Raw genomic sequence first — 13,017 nt, forward strand, 5'->3', positions numbered from 1 at the left:
AAAAAAAAAAAAAAAAAAAAAAAAAGTTTGGAGACAGGATCTCACTCTATTGCCCAGGCAGCGGGAAGCCCCCAAAAGTAATACCAGTTATGGGATTTCTGGGCACTACTAGGTGCAGATCAGAACTCTGCACAGCAGAACATGTTCATTTTTATACTTTCCTAAGTTGTTGGTTTTATTTAAATAACCATCCAGGCGTGGTGGCTGGCACTTATAATCCCAGCTATTCAGGAAGCTGAGACGGGAGGATCACTTGAGGCCAGGAATTCAAGACCAGCCTGGGCAACATAGCTCTGTCCTACCCCACCCTTGACCCCCAACCAAAAAAAGTAACAGGCTTCTTATACAAAAGTTCAACAACATTGCTGAAATTAAGATTCACAGTGATGGGTTTTCTTTCCTTTGGTCAAATGGAGGGGTTTCCACTTGACCAAAGAAAATTTCTACTTGACCAAAGGAAAGAAAACCCATCACTATGCCCTTGCAGTTGAATTTACAGACCTCCCCAGTCACCAGCCAGCAGAACCAGAGCAAAATGAGCAAGAATTCAAGGGGAAAGCATGCAGACTTGACCAGTCACGCCTACGAACAACTGCTTCCTCCCTACTGGGACCTCCTCTTTATAAATCCCTCTTTCAAGTCAATGCTCCACTTACCTATCTCACGTTTTCTTTCATTGGTCGTACAATCGTGAAAAAATTCTGTCATCAGACTTTCCAGTGCCCTGAGGGAGGCTTCTTCAGATGCCTAACAAAGGAATTTGAAAAAAAGAATCAATAAACTGCATCTTCAGTTCCATTGTTCCTCAGTTCCTTCTAGATCACATTCAACAGCAAGAGCAATTTACTTCCTCAAAACATCTTGGTTCAACATTCTTCAAATGCATGGTAAACGCCAGAAAAACTGAAGGGAATTTCCCAGCTGGCTCGAAACCCAATGCTGTTGCATCCTCTATAAATTCATGCTATTGTGCAGCTGATTTGCAATTAGGTATCCTAAGGAAAGGGGAAATTCAAAATTCAACTCTGGAATAATGGTTCAAAGCAAATTAGCAGCCTCTGGCCCTTCCTGAATGGGCAAAGTCGGTAGACTCCAAAAGGCAAGCACTCCTCATAGACTATCCATCCCTGAAACATTTCCCCTGTGTCTGAATAATTTGCCATATTTTGATTCAGAGCACTTATATCAAACTGCTTCATGGATTCTCAGGGGTTTTCTGGGGGGACCGGGGAGAGATGTTTTTTTTAAGAGACAGGGTCCCTGTTGCCCAGGCTGGAGTACAGTACTGCGATCATAGTGCTACAGGCTTGAATTCCTGGACTCAAGCGATCTTCCTGTCCCAGCCTCCCAAAGCAATGGCACTATAAGTGGGAGTCACTCACTGCACCTGATCATGGATTTCTGGAGGTCTTTTGAAGGCACTGCAGGAGGCATATATACAGTCAATTCTCAAGCTCACATGAGCAGCCAACAGAGATTAAAGTGCAACTGAGAATGAAGCTAAATAGGGATTCAAAATTAGCACCTGTAAACCACAGACCCACGGTGAGAACTAGACTCTCAGCAGAACTGCTCAGGTTGGAAATGAGAGGAGAGGGAGCCCAAGGCCCCCAGGGCTCACCCTCTCCCTTTGAGGTTTCATATGGAGCCCCAAAACCCACTTCCTTTATTCCAACTCAAGTAGGGGGATGTCAGTCATGGCCATGACCTTAACACTCCTTCATACAACCTGCCTGCAAAAAGGCAACCATTCCCAAACCACTTCTGAGTCATCACTGGTATAATTCTACCCCAGGGGTAAGCAAGAGCCAGCAGCAGTTCTGACTGTTTAATTACCTCTTAACTTCTTTCTTCCTAACTACCTCCCTTCCCCATATCCTCTCCATTACCCATGGACTGAGCGCTCACTGTAAAAACTGCATTTTAAAACAAGAAGCCCACACTCGAATGTGTCACATGTCAAACTGTAATAAACCAGAGACCTCCATCAGGTGATTGACTTTGTGAAGACTGAGGAACATTTCATCTCTGTGGAAAAACCAGCACGTCTCAGTACCAATTACAGAGGCTGAATCAGACTTGATTCACAAGCGTGTGCACAACAACCAACACACGCAAATGCACTACACAGAACACAGGGCCACGTTCTAACAGTGTAAGGCACATCTGTCCCTCCCACACTGAGGTCACAGAATGATGGCTCTACAATGACACCTGGACTGTGACACACTGAGTGATCAATTATTGTACAACAGTTTTAGCGCTTGTGAGTTAAAGGTACTTTCTTCCCTGAACTTTATATTAGAATAAAGATTAACTCCCTGCTCCTTTTTCAAACTTCCATACCGATTTAACTAAAAAATATCCTTGGCTTGCAAGCCAAGCTTTTTTTATTAAAAACTATTTTTTTCAAACCCAGAAATAAAATCCAAGCCTCTTAATCCAAGCCTCTTCTTAAAAATGAAGCTAAAATAAGACTGCAATCTTCTAAAATCTGTTTCAAGTATTTGTGTTGATCAAAACAGCCTCACTGTTCTCACTGACTTTATAAATAAATGCTATAAATACAAACTTCTAAAACGAACGTACATAAATAAAAGAACGCCATAGTCTGTTTCATAAATTGAGTCTGGTATGCCATTTCATTCGAAAAAAGGGTTTGCTATTTAAAATAAAAAGGCTGTGGGAAGATGCAGAAGAATCAAGAAAAATAGTGCAGGTTAAAATACATCAATAGTTCTTCTGGAGCCAAAATGTGTTCCTGGAAACTAAGGACAACATCTGCAAATCATCTCTCTCCACAACTTCTTGTGCTGAATCATTTTAAAAGCAGATCCTGGAATAAACTTAAGTTTATCACATCCAGGCAATCAACCACCAAAATTTATTTAGTACTAGTTCTTGCGGAAGGGATTTGAGAAATAAATGATTACTGGCAAGTTCCTGAAAATATACAAAACGAATCCAACTCTGGGCTGGGCACGGTGGCTCACGCTTGTAATTCCAGCACTTTGGGAGGCCGAGGCAGGCAGATCACAAGGTCAGGAGTTCAAAACTAGCCTGGCCAACAGTGAAACCCCGTCTCTACTAAAAATACAAAAATTAGCTGGGTATAGTGGCGGGTGCCTGTAATCCCATCTACTTGGGAGGCTGAGGCAGGAGAATCACTTGAACCTGGGAGGCAGAGGTTGCAGCGTGCAGAGATCATGCCACTGCACTCCAGCCTGGGCGACAGAGCTAGACTCCATCTCCTAAAAAAAAAAAAAAAAAGAATCCAACCTTGCCTCCATTCCCAGTCCCACCTACCCTTTACTCTCTGCCGAAACCCAAGAAGTAATGGTTCCCACAGAAAGGGGAAGGACAAAGTACTCCTAAAAGTCCCAGATAGACTGGTCCAAAGGTAGTGAGTTATCTCAATGGGCTGTTCGCAGTCAGTCACAGATGCGACTCCCTGTTCTACTCTTCCCCCCTCCCCCCGCCGCCAACGTTCTCACTACTGCACTTTACTCGTCTTCCAAAAAAAAAAAAACCCAGATGCATTCTCCCGTTAAATGATGGCTACATGAAAAAGGAAGCTCCAAAGCCTAATCCAGAGCATCACTAGGTGTTTCTCAACAAGCACAAATTAAGTGCTATTTGCATTTTTAATCATTTCTATAACTACGACAATAATACCTGCCTCACAGAGTGATACAGGATCGAATGAGGCGATCCATGTAAAACTGCTACATAAACTGTAAGAAATTCTCTAATCTGTAGTTGTGGCTGCTCCCTTTTTTTTTTTTTGAGACAGAGTCTCACTCTCTCGCCAGGCTGGAGCGCAGTGGTGCAATCTTGGCTCACTGCAACCACTACCTCCCAGGTTCAAGTGATTCTCCTGCCTCTGCCTCTCAAGTAGCTGGGATTACAGACGCACGCCATCACACCCAGCTAACTTTTGTATTTTTAGTAGAGACGGGGTTTCACCATGCTGCTCTCATTTTTGTTTGGTCTTAGAAACAAAATGAAAACAGACCAAAGCAAAACAACAAAAGTGGTCAAGCCTACTTTGAAACTAGAGACTCATGCCCTCAGGTTTAAGGGCTTTGTCCTAATCACATCTAGTGGGGCTTTTCAGACTAGATTTCAAAATGAAGCTATGTAAATGTATAGGGGGTAAAAAACAGCAGGCTGAGAATTTGCCGAGGTCACACAATCAGAACAGAGATAGGAAAGACATGGAAGGCACATTCAAGGCCTGCAAATGGTTCAAGGATACTGGAGAATTCCCCGGCTCTCTTTTGGCAAGAAGGCCACTGGGACCTTGGCCAGCTGTTCCAAGTAAGTGGTGAAACCAGAATGTAGATTGGGGTGGGTTAAGGAATTAATTGTGAGTGAGGAAGAGGTAATATTCCAAGCAGATTACACTTTCAAGTAATGAAAGGGACAAAGAACATAAAACAAAAGACAAGTGCCCTTGTGTCACAGGGAGGCAAGGCTTCCAATCCCAAAGGCTGTTCAAAAACTTTATCTCCACCAATTTACAAAGAACGCGCAAGTATATGTGACTGCCTCCCCCCTTCTGCTTGGGATTTAAGCCTCAGATCTTGAAAAACTAAGAAAAGGTAAGACTGGTTTAAAACTACTGAAACACATTCACACACAAAATTTCCAGTTGGATTGTAGATACAGAATATCTTCACGATCTAGGGGTAGGGAAAAATTTCTTAAACAGAACACATAAACCACTGAACAGAAAGGAAAAGACTGATAAGCTGAAATGTTCATCAGATGGCACAACGGAGAGAGTGTTAAAAAAAGCCACGAAATAGGAGCTATCTGCAATATGGAAAACTAACAGGGAACTCATATCGGAGCATAAAATAACTTTTACAAATCAGTTAAAAAAAAAAAAAGACCAAACTTTTTTTTTTTTTTGGATGGTCAAATAATTACTTAGAGGGTATTCAAAAGCCTATAAATAAGTGTTCCGCCTCATTATTCATCAGGAAAATATAAATTTAAAACAAGATAGCGCTACACATCTACCAGAATGGCTAAAATTTAAAAGACTGGCAGTAACAAGTGTTGATGAGGATGCTGAACTGGAACATGCATATACTTCTGGTGGGAGTATACACTGGTACAACCACTCTGGAAAACTGTCTGACAGCTAAACATATGCATATCTGATAACCCTGCAATTCTACTTCTTGATAGATACCCAACAGAAAATTCTACCTGTATACCAAATGAAAATATACACAAATGTTCACAGTACTATTATACATAATACCCAAAAAGTCAAAAGAACCCAAATATCCATCACCCCTGGAATGGATGAATAGTGATTTATTCATATAGGAGACTATTACAAGACAACAGGAATGAATATTGCCACATGCAACAATGCGGATGAATCTCACAAACACAATGTAGAGTGAAAGAAGTCAAAACACAACCTTTCATTATTCATTTTATATTAATCTTTTTTTTTTTTTGAGACAGAGTTTTGCTCTTGTTACCCAGGCTGGAGTGCAATGACACGATCTCGGCTCACCGCAACCTCCGCCTCCCGGGTTCAGGCAATTCTCCTGCCTCAGCCTCCTGAATTGCTGGGATTACAGGCACACACCACCATGCCCAGCTAATTTTTTGTATTTTTAGTAGAGACGGGGTTTCACCATGTTGACCGGGATGGTCTCGATCTCTTGACCTCGTGATCCACCCACCTCGGCCTCCCACAGTCCTGGGATTACAGGCTTGAGCCACCGCGCCCGGCCTATATTAATCTTAAAAAAAAAAAAAAAAAAGCCAGGCATAGAGGCACGCACCTATAATCCCAGCTACTCGGGAGACTGAGGCAAGAGGATCACTGGAGCCCAGGAGTTCAAGGCTGGAATAAGGTATAATTGCACCAATGCACTCTAGCCTAGGCAACAGGGCAAGACCTTGTCTCTTAAAAAAATAAATAACTAAAAATTTTTAAATAAGTAAAACTTATCTATGGTGTTATAATCAGACTAGTGGTTACCCTGGAGGAGGAGGAGTTCTGGTGATTGCCTATTTCTTTTTTTCTTTTTTTTTTTTTTTCTTCTTTTTTTGAGACAGAGTTTTGCTCTTCCCAGGCTGGAAGGCAATGGCGCAATCTTGGCTCACTGCAACCTCTGCTTCCTGAGTTCAAGTGATTCTCTTGCCTCAACCTCCCCAGTAGCTGGTATTACAGGCATGTGCCACCACACCTGGCTAATTTTGTATTTTTAACAGAGACGGGATTTCTCCACGTTGGTCAGGCTGGTCTCAAACTCCCGACCTCAGGTGATCCATCCACCTTGGCCTCCCAAAGTATCAGGATTACAGGCATGAGCCACTGCACCCAGCCAACAGTCTATTTCTTTGACTGTTAGTTACACAAAGATGATCAACTTTACGATTTATGTGCTTCTCTGTAAATACATACATTGCAATTTTAAACACTTAATGCTTTAAAATCCTCATTTTTAAAATCCAGGTTGGTGTTTTCAGAAACTGTATTTTAGCTCTACAGCATCAACCATGGCTCTGGGGACTGGCAATAAAAGCCTGCAGGTAACAGCCTGAGCATAAGGCTCCTGATTTCTAGGAACCATCACTTCTTTGTCTTCAGAGCTGCCAGGGTGGCAGGTATTACAACCCCGTAAGACTACGCTTCCCCAAGAGTTACTTGGCTCACCTCAATAGCAAATGGCACATAGACTTAAAATTCAAATCCTTGGGCAGGATGACGAATTAAGCTTGGCTCAGAATGTACTCTTGGAGAGCTCCGCATAGATCTAAAACAAACCCAAGTTTTCTGTTCCAGAAACAGTTGAAATCTGCAAAGGTGATAAGCTTGCAACTGTGCCTGCCTTGACTCTACCTGCTCCATTTACTGTGCTGCTCACAGGTCAGCAGTTCAGAGATCTATGCCATTGACTCACTTATTAAGGGCCTACTAAGTCAACCAAGACCCATAATCACCTAAAAAAAAAAATAAAAAATTGGAAGAAGGGGAAGGATCACATAATTTGAAATCGGCTTTGATTCTTCCCCATATTCTCCATGCCCACAGCAAACGTCATCAGGTCTGGGAATTGTTGTTTTTCACTCTTTCGCAGATTTGTACCTTTGCCCTTGCCACTATTTCTACAGAGCCCTAATCATCTGCCTACATTACTATAATTGCTTTTACCTGGTCACCTTCATGCCAGGTTTTCCAATTCCAATCCAACCTGTACTTTGGCACCAGATTTTTCTGCCCCAATTATCCGTGTGTGTGTGCGCGCGCTAAAGACATGGTCTCGCTCTGCCGCCAGGCTAGAGTGCAGCAGTGGCATGATCATAGTTCACTGAGGCCTCAAACTCCTGGGTCAAGCAATCCTCCTGCCTCAGCTTCCAGTAACTGAGACTACAGGCACATGCCACCACACCTGGTGGATTTTTATTTTCATTTTTGTAGAGCCTGGGTCTTGTTCTGTTGCCCCAGTTGGTGTTGAATGCCCGACTTCAATTAATCCTCCCACTTTGGCGTCCCAAAATCCTGGAATTACAGGCAGGAGCCTCCACATTCAGCCTAAATTTTTTTTTTTTTTTTTTTGGGGGGGACGGAGTTTCGCTCTTATTACCCAGGCTGGAGTGCAACGGCACGATCTCGGCTCACCGCAACCTCCGCCTCCCGGGTTCAGGCAATTCTCCTGCCTCAGCCTCCTGAGTAGCTGGGATTACAGGCACGCGCCACCATGCCCAGCTAATTTTTTGTATTTTTAGTAGAGACGGGGTTTCACCGTGTTAACCAGGATGGTCTCGATCTCTTGACCTCGTGATCCACCCGCCTCGGCCTCCCAAAGTGCTGGGATTACAGGCTTGAGCCACCGCACCCGGCCAATTGTTTTTTTTTTTTAAGAGACAAGAGTGTTTCTGTATCACCCCAGGCTGGAGTGCAGTGGAACAATCACAGCTCACTGCAGCCTCAAACTCCTGGGCTCAAATGATCCTCCCTACCTCAGCCTCCTGAGAAGCTGGCTCTACAGGCACATGCCATCACACCCAACTAATTTTCCGTTCCAATTATTCTAAACCTGGCTTTAAATCTGGAGTGACTAAGCAATTCAGCTATTTGTTGGACAAATGAGAATTCAATACTCACTAAGTAACTGATATTGCTTAAATTAAGCCCTTGAGATACAAAGATGAGTAAGGCAGTCCCTAAATTTAAAGAATGGAGGGTGGCCTAGCAGTTACATCCTGTAATCCTGGCCTAAACATAAACAGCCTCAGAAGACCAAAGAGAGAACTAACTCTGTTTGAAGGAAAGAAAGCTTCACAGGGGTGATTTGGGTTTTGAAGAGCAAAGAAGTTCACTAAGAAGCTAAGAAGGAAAGCATGCCTGATTCAACATTACTCGCCACAGGAAGCTGTCACTCCAATCTGAACACTCATGGTCTCGTAAGCGAGTACCTAGCCCCAACCTGCATTTGCTCCTGAGTCTGCAGTTTACAGTTTAACCTTCGTAAATTTTCTTACACAGATTACAGCATAGATCCCACCATTTTCATCTTTTGTCTTTGTCTTGTAATCAGTATTACAGAGTTTTGCCTATGTACACTTCTCTGGTCATTTCAGAAAACGGCAAAATAGTTTAAAAATGTGGGCTCTAAGGTCAGATTCCTCAAGTTTGAATCCAAATGTGCAACTCAATCTTGGCCTAGTTATTTCATGTGTCAGTTTCCTCCTGTGCACAAATGGGGGACAGTAAAAGTACCTAACATACTGGGTCATTCTGATAATTAAAGAACACGTAAAATACACAGTAAACACAATGTCAGGCATGAAGTATGGGCTGAAAGTCACTGTTCATATGTCACAGATATTAGGCTTCTCTCTCAAACCAGAACATCAACTGTTTGGAAAGATGCTCTATCTAGAATGTTTGTATTTTCTACGACATCCACCATGGGCTGGCACTCAACTATGTTAAAGACCAAATTCAAGAGAGTAAAAGGAACAAGAAAACTGTTGGTATCACTTTCAGTTTCTCAAGAATACTGGTAATTCCTCCAAATTGAAGATACATGTGACTCTTTAAATTTTCTCCTTTAAGGGCTCTGATCATAAGCAGACTTTTGTTCACAAGCAGACTCAATCTGTGTTGAAAAACAGGAGACTGCTGACACTGAGACTGAAGGTGGATAATAAGGTGCTTTTCCCTAAGCTGTGGCAGCTAGAAGATGGTTCCTCAAATCCTGATTAAATCTGTAGCATGTTACCTAATGGATATAAAACAACCCCCTCTAAACATAACCTTTTTACAAAATTAGTATTGGGGGATAATGACTATGTTTTTAATACACACACACACACACACACACACACACACACACACACATATATACACATTTTTTTTTAAATAAAGATGGGGTTCTGCTACGTTGCCCAAGCTAGTCTCGAAACCCCCAGACTCAAGCAATCCTTCCACCTAAACCTCTCAAAGCGCTAGGATTACAGGCACGGGCCACCATGCCCAGCCAAAAATGACTATTTTTTAAAGACACGTCTATCAAGCTTTTTGTAACCCTTTCCCAGAGCCACATTTTGTATAATCTACTAGGAAGTGAATCACATGGGCCTCCTATATTCAGATTCATGGCCTCCTTGATACCAAACCTCAACAAAAAGAGGACTAGTATCCCAAAGTCTCATTCAAATATTCCAGTGGCATATCTAGAACAGTGTCATTACCTTATTTGCTTGTATATAAAGAAGGTTTCCAAGAAAAGTGATTCTATCCCTGCTGCCAACCAAGGCTAAAAAGCATGCAAAACATATCTGGTGTGTTATAACACATGCCATTAGCAAAGATATTCAATCTCACGTAAGCTTTCTCTGAAAGCTAACAGGATTTCCATAGATGTCTAAACTCTCAAAGGAACACGCTCACTTTCCTAAACCTTCATCACTTCAAAAAAAAAATCTGCGACCTGTACGCCTGCACACAAGTATAAGATGAAATACTAAGCTTAAAATAACATACGTGGGAACCAAGGCGAATGACATCTACCTATCCCCCTCCTGAAGTCCTTCAGCTCAAAAAACTAGAAAGATAGAAAAGCACATCGAGGAAGCCCCAGTCAGAAGAACAGCATTCAGAACAAGGCTTCCTCCCATCACTCCCTCGCATCACTACTGCTCTTTTACATCTCGACCCATAGGTATTTTCCTTTTCCTTTTGTTTTCTGGAGACACAGGTCTCGCTCTGTCACCCAGGCTGGAGTACAGTGATGTAACCTCCATCTCCCAGCCTCAAGCTATCTGTCTACCTCAGCCTCCCAAGCAGCTGGTACCACAGGTGTGCACCACCACACCCAGCTGATTTTTCTATTTTTTGTAGAACTGGGTTTTCGCCATGTTGCCGAGGCTGGTCTTAAACGGCAGGGCTCAAGCGGATCTACCTGCCTCGTTCTCCCAAAGTGCTAGGATTACAGGCATGAGCCACCACACCCAGCCAACACTTCCTTTAAAAAAAAAAAAAAAAAATCATATTGAAGTGGAAATCTCACTTTATTTCTCTATTTAAAAAAAGTAGTGATAAAAACAACACAGGAAAAAAAAAAAGGAAAAACAAAACAAAAAAGTGGTGAAGCCCACTGACCCTCCACAGTCTAGCAGTCAGCAGGGCAATCGGGGAAGCCCAGAGACACCGGATGACTCACTCAAAGACACACAGCCAGTGAGCAGCCAGTCTGAATCTCAGCCCCACCCACACCCATGTGAGTTCCTTTCCTTAGCCTGACTGTGATAGGACAGGGTAGCCCAAGCAGAGGGAAGACCAGAGTATAAATATACATTGATGTAGAATTCTAAACACCGTGTACAAGAGTTGACGGGGGGAAAAAAACGTCTTCTACTGAAGCAAAGAAACAGACAACCACAGCATGTAACAGGACTGCTAAAGCCGGGCAGGCACACCCACCCCTCCATTAACATACACCTGGAACAAAGTTATTCCCTTGCATGAGAAAGGCTTCTTGTTGTCTTGTCTGCAGCTTAGATCTAGACATAGCTTTGCACAGTATCTTCACATATTTAATATTTGATTAAAACATACACTCTGGCTGCATCTAAACATAATTCTAGTCATTAAAAAGCACTTTTCTGCTTTAATCTAAAACTACCATAAAGTTGACTGACGGCGGAACATTCCACCATTATTTCTTGGGTTTGCAAAAAGTGCCCAGTCAGATTGTCTGTCTCTTCCTCTGATTACTGCTGAGGACCAAGAGTTAGAAGCAAGATGACTGCCAGGCGTCTGGGCCAGGAAGTTCAACTGGTCTCACTGTGGTAGTGATATCGTGGAAGCAGCATATTTTGTCCCCATGGAGACCAATTAGAGGAAACATCTTTGTATACAGAGGATGGTACGTTTCATGCTGGGAAAACTCCTCCACATACTATTGGAGAACACATAAAAACAAGACTCACCAATCAGCTACCAATGAAGAGGTGCACCAGTTTCAAAAAAAAATTTTTTTTTGAGACTGAGTATAGCTCTATCGCCCAGGCTGGAGTGCAGTGGCACAATCTCAGCTCACTGCAACCTCTGCCTCCCTGCAACCTCCACCTCCTGGGTTCAATCAATTCTCATGCCTCAGCCTCCCAAGTAGCTGGGATTACAGGTGCCTGCCACCATGCCTGGCTAAATTTTTTTGTATTTTTAGTGGAGATGGGGTTTCATTTAGAATGTTGGCCAGGCTGGTTTTGAACTCCTGACCTCAAGCAATCCACCCACCTCAGCCTCCCAAAGTGCTGGGACTATAGGCTGAGCCAGCGTACCTAGTCCAGTTTCAATAACTTTAAACAACAAACCTAAATATTCAAGAGTCATGACAAGTAAATGCTGCACCTGATCATGGACTGATCCTGGGCTGGAGGGGGAAAAAATGCTGTAAAAGGCATGATTGAGGCAACTGACAAAACTGGAATACAGATGGTAGCTTAGATCAAAGTTAATTAATGTTTCATTAACTGAAGATGGTCACCGTACAGCAGTCATGTAGGAGACTACCCCTATTAAGAAATATACGATATAGGGCAGTGGACCATGACAAAGGCAACTTACTCTAAAATTTTTCAGAAAAAAATACATGTGTGTGTGAATGTACATGCATGTACATGCATATATGTATGTATGTCTATACATACATATAGAGAGGGAATGTGCAAATCATAAAGTTAGTGGGACAAAATATTAACAGTAGGTGAGTTTGGGTAAAGGGTATAAGAGATCTTTGTATCACTTATTCCTTGGAATCTTTCTGTGCATTTGAAATCATTTTGAAATAAACAGTTTTTAAAATACCATCCACTGGCCAGTACCCTCCACCCTGCTCCTGGCTGCTCCCAGCTAGCTGGGCATATGGGAAAGAGAAACTGAGAAAAGGATAAATAAGAAGGGCATTATTCTCTCAGGTGCCAGGTTTATTTTCACTATGGTTTTTGAACAAGAATGTTACACAGCCTAGACATTAAAATGTTTGCATCTACTGGTTGGGCAACAACCATATCCTCTAGGAGCTAAAATACATATATTTTACATACTTATTTATATTCCAGTCAGAAGGCTTTAATTAAACAGCCAAAAAAGTAAATGATAAAAATAGTTATTCTGCAAGAAACTGTCTAAAATAAATGAGTAATACAGCCAAGAATAGACTCTCACTTCACAATCCCATCTGCTTCCCTTTCCCAGGTACATATCCCAAGAGGATGGATGTTTATATCTGCATGCCTAGTATTAAACTCGAAAGATACTTACTGAGCACATTAACACAAGGCATGCTACCAAGAAATCCTAAAACAGGATCACAGAATTTTAAGACAGAAGTAAACAAACCACAGAGCACAGCAAGTGCAATCTCGTTCTACGACGAGGAAAATGAAGCCGAGAGAAAGTATCCCCCCCAAAGTCAGCTAGCTGTGGGTCAAGTTAAGACACAGGCAGGCCACCAGAGCTCCTGCCCAGTG

At 42.4% G+C, this 13,017-nt stretch overlaps 1 protein-coding gene across 2 annotated transcripts in view; it reads right to left on the reverse strand.

Annotated features, from left to right (window-relative positions):
• The window catches only part of XPO6 (exportin 6), a 121,485-nt gene that overhangs the window by 77,096 nt on the left and 31,372 nt on the right, over positions 1–13,017 (reverse strand). For both annotated transcript variants that reach the window (XM_032243039.1, XM_032243037.1), the window contains exon 2: positions 657–747. In XM_032243039.1, the coding sequence (XP_032098930.1) occupies positions 657–747 (91 nt within the window). The remainder of the gene's footprint in view (positions 1–656; positions 748–13,017) is intronic.

The sequence above is a fragment of the Sapajus apella genome, unplaced genomic scaffold (genome assembly GCF_009761245.1).
Source record: "Sapajus apella isolate SASKATOON/1434 unplaced genomic scaffold, GSC_monkey_1.0 scaffold51, whole genome shotgun sequence".
Taxonomy (NCBI): Eukaryota; Metazoa; Chordata; class Mammalia; order Primates; family Cebidae; genus Sapajus; species Sapajus apella.